This window comes from Saccostrea echinata, unplaced genomic scaffold, assembly GCF_033153115.1.
Source record: "Saccostrea echinata isolate AGI-Se365-2 ecotype Australia unplaced genomic scaffold, CSIRO_AGI_Sech_v1 ptg000033l, whole genome shotgun sequence".
NCBI classification, from domain to species: Eukaryota; Metazoa; Mollusca; class Bivalvia; order Ostreida; family Ostreidae; genus Saccostrea; species Saccostrea echinata.
In genome coordinates, this window is record NW_026889782.1 from 15,479,861 (window position 1) to 15,495,487 (window position 15,627).

At 38.0% G+C, this 15,627-nt stretch overlaps 3 protein-coding genes and 1 long non-coding RNA gene across 4 annotated transcripts; 1 reads left to right on the forward strand and 3 right to left on the reverse strand.

Moving 5' to 3' along the window:
• Window positions 1–305: 305 nt before the first annotated feature.
• Window positions 306–1,387, forward strand: LOC133198691 (uncharacterized). The gene is made up of 3 exons (XR_009722550.1): window positions 306–478; window positions 846–935; window positions 1,307–1,387. It is a non-coding gene; the product is annotated as an uncharacterized LOC133198691 (long non-coding RNA).
• An 8,799-nt stretch (window positions 1,388–10,186) lies between these two features.
• On the reverse strand, window positions 10,187–11,473 carry LOC133198184 (uncharacterized protein F54H12.2-like). Its single transcript, XM_061334313.1, has one exon. It carries the CDS (start codon window positions 11,471–11,473, stop codon window positions 10,187–10,189), a length of 1,287 nt encoding a protein of 428 aa, XP_061190297.1.
• Window positions 11,474–12,435: 962 nt separating this feature from the next.
• LOC133198185 (uncharacterized) lies at window positions 12,436–13,584 on the reverse strand. The gene has a single exon (XM_061334314.1). It carries the CDS (start codon window positions 13,582–13,584, stop codon window positions 12,436–12,438), a length of 1,149 nt encoding a protein of 382 aa, XP_061190298.1.
• Window positions 13,585–13,792: 208 nt separating this feature from the next.
• On the reverse strand, window positions 13,793–14,770 carry LOC133198692 (uncharacterized). The gene has a single exon (XM_061334719.1). It carries the CDS (start codon window positions 14,768–14,770, stop codon window positions 13,793–13,795), a length of 978 nt encoding a protein of 325 aa, XP_061190703.1.
• Window positions 14,771–15,627: the final 857 nt, after the last annotated feature.

Here is a 15,627-nt window from a genome sequence, read left to right on the forward strand (position 1 = left end):
TCCGGAACATCCTCGACTGCATAACTGATGACCTTGAGGGAACAGTTCAGAGTAGGCTAACTGTTGATATGCTCTCTTGATCATAGACATTGAAATCTTAATTGTGTTATTTATATTTTCAAAATCCCTACTACCGACTTTGTGCAGGTACATATTATAGAGACGAGAAATGTTTTGAATATGTCGAGTCGCCACTCATCACCCCTTTTGAAAATACCTGGTGTTGTGTTCAAGTTCTTACTAGATCTACTTTTTTTTTTGCAGATCCATTTCGTGTGATTGATGACCGTCCCAATTACAGTCAATCAACACAACGTGGAGGTAATTGATTATTAGTTGATTTAACTGTGTGAAATTTCCAAGTCTGAATATTTGTTAAGTGTTTATATAATACTGTTCATTATTTTATTAGTAGTAAACGAATGGACATTTACGAGTACAAGTGGAGAAGAACTGACAAACAAGGACACACTGAAAAGTAAGCAAATAGCACACCAAAACTGTAACACGTGTGTTTAAAGTTGCATTACACAGCTGTTACCCCAAATTTGTGTGTGTGTGTGTGTGTGTGTGTGCATATTAACTCATGGAATAGAGCACTTGTACATTAATGGTTTTGTAAAATAAGTGATGTAAACAAACACGTGGCAGTCTATTGTGATAACCCACAAAGACAACAGGATATAACATATTTGTTAAAAGGAAATGTAGGAAATTTGATATCAAGTATTATATGACCCTGTAATTATATCTCTGTTTTAGAGAGAGAGAGAGAGAGAACAAAAGTACCAAATGTGACATTTTGATGAGATACTAGTCATACAACATTATTTATCTAATTTTAGAAGTACATCCTAAATTACGATCAAGAGGATCAACCACTGTCCCTGTACCAAGAGGAGAGAAAGCCATCTATGAACACCATGAGGTTGTAGGTCAGTGTGGCAGTGTACTCTAAATTAGTAATTTAATAAGGGCAAAATGCTTGCAGAAAAAAATCAATTGTGTAATTTTCAGATGATAATCAGCAATTACATGCTGTTGAAATCTCAACATATCTTTCCATCTGACAGTAACAATAGTTTGTAGACCAGTTTTAAGAAATGGATGTCATAATATTAGTCCTTAAATAATTATTATTATTAATTATAAGTACATAGTATTTAAGTAGTAAGTATTTAAAAGTTGTAATTAAGCAAGTATAATTACATTCTTTTTTAAACTGCATGTATTGTTTTTTTTATTTGTTAATTCAGTAATACTAGTTATCTTGTAGCAACTTACAACAGTATTCATCTCATTTTAGAAATACATCCCAAATTAACGGTACCAGTAAGATCACAAGGATCAACCACTGAGGACATCTATGAGCATGATGAAGTTATCGGTCAGTGTGTCCTTCTACATCAAATTGTGAATTTAATTGGAACAAAATATTGATTTTGAAAATAGTAAACAAAATAATGCTTTAATTTTTACATTGGAAAAAAAAATAAATTGTGTAATCTTCATATAATATTGGAATCTCACTGTGTATGTCCATCTGTCAGTAAACATGAGCTTGTGTAAACCAGTTGAAAGAAACTAGAGCAAATCTATAGTTCCAAATACCAGTAATAAATTGAATCATTTTTTTTTTTTTAAACTAGATGTATTATTTATATTATTATTTTTTTTGTATAATAGGTTTCCTCTCATGGGCCGCATCTGTCACTGCTGCACTCATTCTCCTTTGTATTAGGCGATACCTTTCAAGAGGAAGACGTCATTGCCTATGTAAAAAGCGCAACAACAATGATGTGCAAGAGGAGATTGCAACACAGGGAGAACACATTCCCATGTTTCCGCATACACCACCCAGTGAGGCAACAACGCCAAGTTCTGCATGCGATAGTACTTTGCAGCCTGGGTCGACCAACACATCTGAAATCACGTTCACCACTTGCTCCAGCAAACCTCTACTGAGACCATCCTCAAGTTTACCTGAGTTGGTAAACACCCATACCGCAAAACGAGTTTTATTTAACTCCCCACCCACCACTCAGCAAGAATCGGACGCTCAAAGAGACCTACCTGTAATACAACCTACTGCTACCTCTCAGCCTAAAATCTTGGACACCTCTAGTACTAGTTGTGCTCAAACACCTCTGGTGGATCTGCCTGTTTCCGCAAATACCAGATCGAAAACAGGGAAAAAAGTTAAGGTTTTAAAGTAAAGAGAATTTGGAACTTTGTGTGTGTTTTGGGGTGAGGGTTTGTGGTATTTGCAGAAACAAACAGATCCACAACAGCTAAAAAGGTTTTAAAGTGAAGAGAATTTTGAATTTTGTGTGAGGATTGGCTGTTAGTGTGTTTGTCAAAGGAATTTTTTTTTTCTGCAGAGCAACATTGAATGATTTTTTTTTTCTACTTGGATGTCTAAAAGTGAGAATTTTTTTTAGTACTTTTGACATGTGCTATGATGTTTCCATCAAAGTTATGTTTTGCATGAAAGTGCTTAAGCTTATTTTTTAAAGTGAAAGAGAAAAAGGAACTGTCTGTGTGTGTAGAAGGATTTTTTTTCTACAGAACAACATCCAATGATTTTTTTTTACCCTAATGTTGAATGAAAACAGAGATTTTTTTAGTACATATGATGTTTGCTCTAATGTTATGTTTTACATGAGATTATGTAAGGTATGAGAAGTTGGACGTTTTGGGGGATTTTATTCTTACTTGATTGTTGATTGTTTAATGAAAGCCAGATTTTGTAGTACTTAGGTGTGTACAGTATTAAATTTCATGATACCTCATACATGGTAAAATATAACGACCATACGAGTATTATTTTTTATGTGATCAATACGTTTACCTGTATTGTGTATTTTTTGAAATATCTATTCTGAGATAAGATATATCTATTGTGGTGCTGTTTTTTCAGTAATTCTTAAAACGAGAAAAAGGTCTCTTTTCTTGTGTGATAGTTTTTTTCAACTTGCATTGTTGATAAAAAAAAAAGTGAGATTATGTACTGCAGTGTTTTCTAGTCCAAGGTAGGCTATTTCTTAGATGTTGTTTACAGAATTTTTGTTTTACATTCCATGAGACAAAAAGAGGAATCAAGATTTTTTTTTCTTATAAGCCTCATATAATTTGGATCAACATATACAGTTGTTTAGATTTTTTTTCTTTTAAAATAAGTTGTATATTTTTTATTATGCATGTTTTATTATTTAGTTTTTTTTGTTATTTGATACAAGGTAAAAAGTATTTTTATGTATCATGAAATAAAAAAAAATTTTTTTGAAGCTCAAGTGTTTTATTTATCTGTTTATATTTGAGTGAATAACAATTAAAATTGTTCGAGAATATATATATATATATATATATATATATATATATATATATATATACACACACAAAATACATAACTCAACTTGCTTATTGCAGAATGCTGAGGTCAGATTAAAATATTGTGTATGAATTCATTTTGATTTAAATTTTGGTATTAAAAGGATGTCGGACAACAGCCTTCTGAAAGACATACTTGACTCCTTGGAGGATCCAGATACTATACAACTCTTTGCAGCAGCCAACGGTCTGGTAGGTGATGTGGAGGTTGAGAACAGATTGCAAGAGCTTGAATGGGAGAGATACATAGATGACTTGTGGCAAGAGGTGGTACAAGAATTGGATGCCCCCGCAAAGCGACCAAGACTGACACATGATACTGATGACCAACCATCTACCAGCGGACAATCCGGAGGTGGGAATGAACCTGTTGAAAAACCGTACTTTATATGGAAAAAGGACACGAGGACTTATAAAAAGAACCTGGCCATTGACACGAGTTTCAAGATCAAATTTAACGACCAATGGCGAGGGGAAAAATTAGTGGACATTTATGACAATTTGCATGATATGTTTGATGACGTTTTGTCACAAGCCAGAGGTAGTGATGCTGATTTGGGTCGAGTGGTCCTAAGTCACCCAAATTTAAACAATGCCATAGTTGTGCCACTGCAGTCATGGGAGAATTTAAACTCGGACACAGTGATGTCGGAAATCACCAAGGTATTGAATTCCAACGAAAATATACCTGTGGACGATCACCTGCTCGTTACAGTAGGATCCATCAATATGATGAGAGGAGGAAGTTGGAGTGGAAATAAATTGGCTGTCACGTCTCTCTTTGGACCCGGGAATTCCCTCATGAGAAAGAAATCTGTACTGTATGTGGAAAATGACAACAATTTATGCTTACCCATTGCCATAGGTCTGTGTTTTTTGAAAACCTGCAAGAAGGTTGATGCCAATGAATGGGAGCATTTAATCAGAGGGAATCCTGGAACAATTCTAGAGCACGCGATTCAACACAAAACCGTTCCAAAATGGTATTATGGTAACTTGCTCAAAAAATCTCGCAAGAAAGGGCAGACAGAGATGGCATTGCAACTTTGCAGAAAAGCTGGTGTACCTGTTGACCGATATCTGGGCTTGAACGACATAGAACCTTTTGAAAACCTGCTGGACGTGAGTGTCAATGTCGTGTCATCGAGAGTAGGGAATAAATTTGTCAAGGTAGCAAAGGAGCCAGAGCGAACATGTCTGTTTTTGTACCACGTAGAATCGGAAAATGAAAAACATTGGCATGGCATTAGTAGTATCCAAGGCTTTTTCAATGCAGCTTATTTTTGTCATACTTGTTTGAAACCTTACAAAACCAAATTCAAGCATACGTGTTCAACTTCTTGTGATGTGTGTCTGCACGATAACTGTGTGGAAACGGAAATAAAAGTAGGATGCTTATCTTGTGGTCGCGTGTGCCGTTCCCTCGAGTGTTTCAAAAGACATAAGGTGGGTAAAACTGTGCAGAAAGAACAGATTCCTCCTGCATGCGAGCTGTGGCATCAGTGTAAGAAATGTCGCGTAAAACTTTCAGCTGCTAAACGCAATCCCAAACTTCATGTCTGCGGTGAGTGGCAATGTTCCAGTTGTTTGGAATACCGCGTAGGGGAACATCTCTGTTTTCAAAAATCTTGCAGTTTGGATCCCGAAGAACGAAAGACGAAGAAATTCATCTTTTATGACTTTGAGACGCGACAAGACGATATTTATCAGTGTGAGGAGGGATACAACTCTTCTGGCATCAGATGTCGAGAATGTGCTCCTAAAGGACATCAGTGTGCAAGCTGTAGGCTGTGTCGACATTGTCAAGATCCGTCTTGCGGTCTGGAACAGCATAAGGTCAATTTTGCTGTACTACAAACCTCATGCCACGATTGTGAAAATGAAGATTTAAAAGAAAATTCGAAATGTAGCAAGTGCGGCGTACGTTGCATCCGATGTTCTAAAATGAAAAAATCAAAGTTTGTGGGTCCACCTTGTCCTGATAGCTGCGGTCATCGGGAACTTGTATTTAGAGGAGAAGATGCAGCACAACGGTTTTGTTCTTACGTGACTCAACCTCATCTTAAAAACACGATCTTGATCGCCCACAATGCCAAAAGCTTTGATCTATATCCCATTTTGGAGGTTCTCATAGACCGTCATTCGATTCGTCCTGACAAAATCATCTACAACGGATCCAAAGTAATGTACATGCACATCGCCAACAAACTGAATCTAACTTTTCTTGATTCGTTGAATTTCCTACCGATGAAACTGGCAAAGATCCCCGAAGCCTTTGGTTTAGAGGAACTCAGTAAAGGATTTTTTCCACATTTTTTTTAACAGGAAAGAAAATCAAAGTTACGTGGGTCCCTTTCCTGATCTAGAGTATTACGGATACAACTTAATGTCATCGGGAGAGAGAAAGAAATTGGCTCAATGGCATGCAAGTAAAAGTTCCGAAACATTTAACTTTCAGGAGGAGATGCTGAAGTACTGTCGTTCAGACGTCGACATCTTGAGAAGGGGTTGCATAGCTTTCCGAAATACTGTACTTCAAGCCACGACAATAGAAACTTCGCATGTTCAACCCGATGGAACTATTTCATCAACGACCATAGATGGCGTAGACCCCTTTAATTACGTAACGATTGCCAGTGTTTGTATGGGTATTTATAAAACTTTATTTCTTAAACACAACCTTGAAGTAGAAATTACGAGGGACCAGACATCCACCTGGCATCAGATGGAGAACTTTGAGGGGGTAAAAGGGGTGTTGCTTGATGGAAAATGGGTAGCCCTCAGCGACCTGGAAAAAGAGGAAAATACAGCAGTTGGAAATCAAAAACTGACAAGCCCTATTGCTGTCGTGCCTTCTCAAGGATACGCCAGTAAAGATAATTTCAGCAAGATCTCTATTGAATGGTTAGAATGGCTTATGGTCAAGTCACAACGTCGAGGGCAACCCATTCATATCCGTCACGCTCTCAATGGTGGAGAATATCAGATTCCGGGTACGAAATACCGATGTGACGGATTTGTAGAGAAACCTAACGGAAAAGGCACCATATACGAATTTTATGGTAAGACATTTTTACTATGTATTACAACATTTGGTATTGAATTTGCCCCTCCCTTTCCCCTAACTGAGGGGAGGGGGCGGCAGCGGCGAATTTTTTGTTGAAAACGTTTGTTTTATGTGTTTTGTTAGGTTGTGTGTACCATGGATGTCCGGATTGCTTCCAGAAGGATCGATCTGATGTCAAGCACCCTGCGACGAAGCAGACATTAGACGAACTCTTTAAGATGACCAAGAAGCGAGAAAGGGAACTCAAGGAGCTCGGATACGATCTGGTCGTCGTATGGGAGCACCAGTTTCGCTACCAGCTGGAGAAAAACACCGACTTGCAACAATTTATCAACACACTGGATCTGCAAGACAGACTAGATCCCCGAGACAGTTTCTTTGGCGGACGCACCAATGCCATAAAACTCCATTATAAAGCTAAAGATGACGAAACCATTCAGTATTACGATTTCACCAGTCTCTATCCTTGGACAAATAAATACTGTCGTTATCCCGTGGGTCATCCGACCATTATCACGAAGGATTTTCGGGATATATCAAACTATTTCGGTCTTGCCAAAATCAAAGTCCTGCCGCCAACAAAATTGTACCACCCTGTACTTCCGTTTCGATCTCAAGGAAAACTAAAATTTCCTTTATGTCGAACATGTGCAGACGCTGAAAATCAGCACGCCTGTACTTGTTCTGTAGAGGAAAGAACCATCACGGGCACGTGGTGTACTCCCGAAATCCAAATGGCAGTGTCGAAAGGGTACCAAATTTTGAAAATTTACGAGGTTTATCACTTTGACCAATCGACTCAGTACGACCCAACTTCGGGTGAGGGGGGTCTGTTTGCAAAGTATGTTAATACGTTCCTGAAGATTAAACAAGAAGCCTCGGGATTTCCCCCCGAGTGTGTCAGCGAAGACTCGAAACGGGAATATATTAGGCAATACAAAGAAAAAGAGGGCATAGACTTAGAGTACGACAAAATTCAAAAAAAATCCGGGTTTACGCTGTTTGGCCAAACTTTGTCTTAATAGTTTTTGGGGAAAATTTGGTCAGAGACTAAGCATGAAGCAATCCATGTTCTTTCATGAATCCGAATGTGATAAATTTTTTCAGATTCTCTCAGATCCTACGAAAGTCCCTCACAATTTCCACATTGTTTCCAAGGACACCCTTCAATTTGAATGGAGTAATCATTCCATGTTTATGCCCCATGATTGCAAAACAAACATATTTTTGGCAAGTTTTACGACTGCGCATGCACGGCTGCGCTTATATAGTGTATTAGATCGGTTGGGGGAGGACGTTCTGTATTTCGATACAGATAGTGTCATATTTAAAACACAAAAGTCGGACGAGTTGCATTATCTACCCATAGGAAATTATTTAGGGGAATTGACCAACGAAATCAAACCAGATGATGGTTACATTGTAGAATACGTGTCGGGGGGTCCCAAAAATTATGCATACCGCACTCTTTCTGGCAAGGAAGAATGTAAAGTTCGTGGTTTTACATTAAATTGGGCTAATTCTAAAATAATTAATTTCGATGCTATCAAATCCTTGATCTGTACAACACAAGATAAGCAGATTGAAATCACCAACCCCTGTAAAATAACCAGGGACAGTCGAAAAAGAAAATTGTTAAACCGTATAGAAACCAAACGATATCAAATGGTTTACACCAAAAGGAGAACTTTACCCAATTTAGATACGCTGCCATTTGGATTTTGTTAAAAAAAAAACAAATCATGTACATTTTAATATCCATCTTTATTTCATTAGTCACATTTGATATATTTATTATCATTTACAATAATGTATATTACAATATGTACAATAAAATTTGTTTTCACAAGAACAGTATTTTTTTCTTTCCAAATTTAACACTCAGTACGTAAGCCAAGGAATGTGTTTCTTGCGTCGTTTCATGGGCACACCAGGGGGTTTTCCTATTGTTTGAGTTCTACTGACGTAACCATTTCCTGTCTGTGAGGTGTCATTGATTGATTCACTCATCGTTGTATCGGCGAAGGTCTTTTCAGACATTGGTTTTGGTTCCGTGTCGTCATTTACGGTGTCTGGTTTAACAGGCTCTTCTTTATCCTCGATTTTTTTAAGGAGATGTTCGTATTTTAATTTAGGCACTAGTATCATTTCTCTTGCCATTTTTGTCTAATTGATGGACAATGGGTTTCAGTAACAGTGATACTAATGGTAGATGTTTCAATAAAATCTCACGTTTCTGTCTCGTACTGACTTCTCTCGATCCCAGTGATCGAATGTACGATTGGTAAGGTTTCAGCGATTTATATACTTCTTCTTCAGAGGATAGGTTCCCGTGTAAATATTCAGGGCAATTTCACTGATGACATCATATTGCTCGCTAGTCAAAGACTTGACCATCAATTTCTGTTGAGCGTTGTTTGCACTTAGCATAAAATGAATAAATGCTCTCTGCTTCCGTATTCTTCGATTCATTTTTGCACTATGAATAATTTGTGATGAAGAACATGTATTTATAGGGGTTGATAAATAACCATGTCGTCTCCAGGCAAGATGCGAGATCGCAGTTGGTACTCTTGGTTTTGGGTAGGTTCTAAACACACATGCAAATAACCAAAATTTTTACGTGTTGCAGCTTCGTATGCTGCTTTGAAAAACGGTACACATCCTGGTAATATTTGCGATCCGAAGGTGATGATCTGGCGGGAATCACGATAATTCTTGAATAAAATCACATTTAGATAGTTCAGGGATATGGTCCTGGCATATTTACCGGGAAGGTACAAGTTTTGAGAGAGCATCACAGTGGTAATGTTACGGTGATGAGAAGTCACCGTAAAAAGATGTACACAATCTTGCGATTGAGCAACTTGTAGCATTAGATCGTCTAATACCACTATCGTGTGGTTTACACCCTCTGTATACTGCTCTTTATCTTCCTTGGAGGGTAATCCTTGGTGAAGAACGAGTCTCGGTATGGTTGCCGTCATTTCGTCAAACATGGGTTGATATTCAGAATACGCATAGATGATTTTATCTACAGAAGTGGAAAACATGCCATCTGCATTTTGCAAGAGTCGTTTAGTGAAATGGGTCTTTCCGCTTTGCGTACTACCACAAATCAAAATTGTGGTGGGTGCTGAAAATGGTAGTAAAGATTTTGTTTTCCACCATTCGCTCTGCTTTGCCATGTTTCCCTTTCCTCTACTGATTCACGAATGATCTGACATGTAATACTGAGCGAGTATTTATTAGAAAGTCACCAATGTCATGTTTATTGATACAAGAATTCATTCATGAAACTACGTACAAAGTCATCATTTAATTGAATACTACGAGAAAATAGAGCATAAACACGTGATAAAGACATTTTAAGACATAATCTAGAAATTAAAAATACAAGTACGTAAAGTCCACACAAATCTGAATAAGAAGGTTGAATTTGTTTACATTTAAAGTTGCAATGTTTACTATTCTTATAAATAAATTTCTCAATCTCTTGATAATTCCCAGGTGGTTTCCCTAGGCTGTCAAAAAAGTCTGCCTCCGAGGAACTGTGTATGATTACAGCGACCCAATGTTCTCCTGGAAATGGCAACGGTTGCGTATTGATGATGAAGGCACTAGGGTAACGCGTCACGACTTCCGGTAAAGTATTGCTGGCATATACTCCTTTTACAAATCGTTTTAGGGCAGGTTCCTTATGCACAAAATCGAGGAGCTGTTTTGAATTCATGGTTGAATATAATTGATGTCTCGTGACTTGTCCACTTCTAGTAGAGAGGAAAAGGTGGCAAACACCAAAACGTTAGCAGCTTTTGTTGTTGCTTGTTTGAACTTTAGTTCGAGTCTGGTATTTCCTCTTCGGATCAGGTTTAAATATTCTTCACCAAAACCACAGGGATCTATGGTAAAGACGAACAGAGAATATCCACTTCCAAAGTTGTCTCGAGTAATAATTAGACCAGCGTCTTGATTCCATTTTTCGGAGGCCTCAAACAGTCGAGCATATGCTGATGAATAATGCCCTGTCGTGAAATCGGTTTTTAAGGGTCTTCCTGGGACGCTTTCTCCTTTTACGTATATCCCTACATCCGTTACACCAAAATGTTCGAAATTAAATGGATTGGTTGTGTAATCCCCGTTTACCGCTTTCTGATCTACCAAACCTACAACGATGCGGTCGGGTACTGCCTGAGGAAAAATGTTGTCCCAGTAAAATTCAGTAGATCCTTTAGGAATGGTGTATTTCACAGGAGTACTTTCTATCTGCTTGCTGTGGTTCAATAGAACACCAGGATCTACTCGCACTTTGGCCACTTTGTACACGACATCTAGTAATTCCAGTTTGTACGCCGGGGTGCTCTGTGCTGACATCATTACAAAAGGTGCACTAGATCTAAAAAGCTTGATGTAGATATCTACGCCGTTGATCAGGTATTTGTCGATGTCAAATATATCTTCCATAAGGTTACCCTCCAATTCAAATACTTTACTTTCTTGTGTATAACCATAGCGCAGGACTAGACCAGCATTGCCTCCATTGTAAGCGTTAGAGTCACCCAAACTTCCTTCGTCCTTAAAGAACAACTGGGACTGCTTCTGGGAAGATAATTCCTCTTTTCCACCAAACAAGACTGTTTTCAGGTATGCCTTCCAAGGATAATTATTCGTATTAAAGGAAACCAACTTGTTATTTAAGTAGACATCCATCTGAGAAAACATGCTTTGCAATGGTAGATTCACAATTCCAGTCTTCTCGTTGGCCGCTAATGAGGTACCATCCGCTTTCAAAATTCTCCCTTTCACATACAATCGACTTCTTTTTAAATCGATATATTCCGCTCCCGATCCAGATACGACTATTTCTATGGGGGTATCGGACACTCCAATACTGGATATCGGCCTAGCTTCCGTAAAATACACTTTTTCGACTGCAACTTGATTAGTGGGTGAAGCAAAGAGAGAAAGTTCCATTGGTTGGGCTATGTCTTTATTATCACTGCTTAAGAAGGCCATTTTTACTACTGAAAAACGTTCTTGTAACTATCGATCTTCAAGAGTTTTTTTGGCTTTTGTGATAACCTTTTTCCACCTGGTGGTTTTTTAGATCTTCCGTTTGTTTTCTTTCCGGAGACTGATGTTTTCTTCACATGATTGCTTTTCTTCCTTTTGCCCGATGTTGACGTCTTCAATTTTTTGGTAGGAATGATGGAGGAGTGTTGCGATGGTCTTTTTATACCCTTCGTGACCTTGACAAAGGGAACGCCCTCTTTTACGTCTTTTACATGTTCCGTTTTGGCTCTCTCTTCCACGGCAGCCACGGGTGTCACTTGAGGAATAGGACTAACGGATTCTAACTGTGAATGAGGTCTAACGGGAATGATGTAAGATTTTCGTTTTCTCATTCCCCTTCCAATTTGTTTGAGTTTATATTTGTACGGGTTGAACTTTTTCTCAGCCATGTTTTTGTAAAAAGCTTCCCAGAGCTTGGGGTCACTGATGTACGTCTGACTATTCATTACAAAACGTAAGGAAACTTTTTAAAATGAAGTGTAGCGCTCACCGGTCCGTCTAAGAATGACACTAAGTTGCCTGCTCTGTCCGTTATATATATACAGATCTGCTGTATTTGACCAATTTTAACGGGGAGGTAATAAGGTAAATTGTAGATGATGTTGTTTTCTTGCTTTTCTCCGAGAAAAACTCGTCGTAAGAGGGGTACGTCTTTGCCACCAACAATGGTTTCCTCACATATGTCACAGCATATATACACCTCGGGAGTTTTCTTCGCGGGATCCCAGCTCTCTGTTGTAAATTCTGTTAATGCAACTGTCCAGTATCCATCCAACTGAATCTGTTTATTCAACTGAACTCGAAAACAATTGGGTTTATTGTCAAAATATTCGGAGCTGTCTGTAGACCTCAACACCATTCGAAGGCTCATCTTGACTGATGATGATTCGTTGAAAAAAGTGTTTTTATTTGGCGTTTTCTAGAGAACTTTCGGGAATCCACGAATTGAATTTACTAGGCCATCCGTCCCATTTTACGTACACTTCCTTTGTATTACCGCGCTTTCTCTTTTTCAACACCTTTTCCACTCTATACAGAACATCTCCCGATTTCTTGACTTTTTGAAGTTCCGACTCATAAAAAGTGCCTTTTACTGGATCATCGGCTAAATCATTTATCGTGTACACAGGTATATCGGCTCTCTTGTAGCGATTAGACACTTTGAAATACTCTTCAGTCCATTTTTGATGGTAATCTCTTTGAAACGGATGTTTTAGCTGTAAAATACGTACATCATCTCCTATTTTGTACTTAAAACTTGGTTTGGTTCTTTTCTTTCTAGTCGACGATTTGATTGTTTTTTCCAGCTTGCTCACAGGATTCTTTTTCTTTGTACTGAGGTAGGAAATGAGTCTGACTTCATCTGCATTTTCCTGGGTGACAGTTACTGGTGCTTGCTCTCCAAGAGATCTGTGAGGTCTATGGTTATAACTAGTCACTAAATCTTGTAAAACATCAACATAACGGTATGTTCTATTTTTCAGGAAATAACGATACATAAGATTTTTCATAGTGCGTATAACACTTTCAGCATAGTTTGCTTTAGTTTCATTCTGGGTGTATATGACATGGACACCCTCCTTTTTTAAAAACGCTTTTACCCAGCGATTTTTAAATTCGCTCCCTTTATCTGTTCTGAGCGTATGAGGTTTTCGTCCTGTTTGAAAAACTGACTTTAAACCTTCTGTGACGTTTTGATGCTGCTTATTTTTCAAAGGTACTATGAATAAAAAGCGGCTGAATACATCTATTAACACTAACAAAAATTTATAACCGTCGTTCTCCGAAGAAATGTTGCTGACATCGGCTAAATCACCGTCCCACATGGAGTCAATCGTGTTCACTACAACCTTTGAGCGAGGAAATGACCGACGGATAGGTTTCAACAAACTGTAGGGATCCTCGTTATTCAAAAATTGTCTGATTCTTATTCTTCCAATTTTATGCTTTCCTTCTTTTTTGACAGCCTGATAAAGTTTCTCAGGACCTGCAAATGCCCCTGGATTTCCGGGAGTATAGTATAGCTTTCTTAAATAGTCTGTATACTTTGCCATCCTATATATAACTGATTAATATTTCCTCCCAGTTTTGTATTATATACCAAATCAAACATAACAATTACTTCAGATGTAAATTTATTATGAATTTTAAAGTATTTATTATACATGTACATAAACATGAATACACATAAGTATTACATTAGTCACTGTTTTACAAAATAATGTAAGAGTACTTTTTTTTTTTTTACATTCAATATCAATTTTATTCAGAATCACATTCAATTGCCTTTGAGTCTTGTAAGTCACCGACATTACATTCCATGGACACATCTTCTTTCGGATTATATCCGAAAGGAGTGCACTCTGGACAACTTAACATTCCAAGCTGGTTTTGATGGGACTCGCTGAACGCACACAGTTCTGTATCATTTAATTCCGGAACACATTCTCGTACTTCCTCAACGGCTTGTAGTAATTTAGTCAACTTGTTTATGCTTAAAGACACTCCTTTTCTGGTTGGTACCGGTTCTAGGGCATCGTCTGGCTTCCAAAAGTGCCTAATGTCTACTGAGGTATACCCAGGGTTGACAGAGACGAAAACACCCCCTCCAATGTGCCACTTCATCTCTCCATCAGCTCCATTGTTTTCCAGATAGTTGGCAATATCTGGTAGAAGAGACTCAAATTTCAGCCATCTGCACAACGTGAATGTCACTCCCTTCTTTGTTGCAAAATAACGACCATTAGATTCTGTAAAGTGACGGATGTGAATATTGATATCCCCTTTGAACGGCACGGCTGTAAGGAAAAGATCGTTGAAGTCATCCAGACTAATTCTGCACCGTTCTTCATGTGAGTTTTGTTGTTCTGAGGGTTTAGTTTTCGGTTCATAATTTCGTTTTTCCGTCATGTTTACTACCAGTGACCTGGCCATAGCTAACTTCTTTTCATACTCGGACATGGTATTATCACCGATTGAGAGAAGCTTCGATAAATCTGTTTGATTGGCTTTCATGAGTGCCATCTTAAGACCTGTAAAACCCTTTGGTCCTCTACGTAGAATGATACTTATAAGTTTTCTGTTACGATCATAACTGGTCTTTTCGGCTTCAATTTGCTGTCTCATCTCATCGGTTAAGATGTTGGAGGCAAGGAGATGTCCGACAACGGAAGAGTTCATAATTTTCTTCACCAGTGTCGTGTAGTTGGCTTTAATAATATCTTGATGTTTTTGCTCCATGTCTGCTAGAGGAACACGTATTCTTCCAAGTTCAACTTAGACTGAATGAAACAAATGTTTAAATCACCACGTTTTATAGCAGTATTATGACGTAAAATAGTTGACTGCAGACCTTTCCCTACCAGCTTGTTTTGTACTTTCGAAAGTGACTTCAGACGCATCGTACTGTTCACGTGATTGACTGTAGAATAACTGACGGTAGACGTAGGATTCACTGTGTTTTGAGTGCTAAAATCTCCAAATGTTTCAAAAGGACAGGATTAATAATTTTTGCTGCATGATTTATTCTTCTCTTAAAACGACATCTGTCCAGAGCTATTCTCATCCAGTCTCCCTTCCGATCCTCATAAGGAATTTGAATTATCCTTACTTCGTCTGAAAATCTCACTGTCTTGTCCATATTATTTTAAAAGCAGATTTCTCTTCTCCGAACAATGTACTCTCTGGATCCACAGGAATCAGGTAAACTGTATCCTTCTTTTAACACTCTCTGGTTAAAGTCCTTTTTACAGGCAATCTTAGAATCAAACCATTGACTCTCTAGCAAAATGTCCTCTTTTCCGTCTCTGTACACAATTACAACCATCCATTTGTAATGACAAGCCATAATGTTTTTTTTTAAATAAGATACGTGATGTCTTATATAGCAATATTTGGCAAATGCTTACACGTGATACATTAAAGCATTTAGTTTATATTTTTCTGGGGTCTCAGAATAGATTTGTCCATGTGATCTGCAGAATGTTTCAGGTATTGCCACTGCATCTGACTCAATGTGATTCCTTCTTTTCCCGGAATTCCGTTATGACACCGTCTTATGTCGACTTGTATAGTATCGTTGACACATATACGAGCGT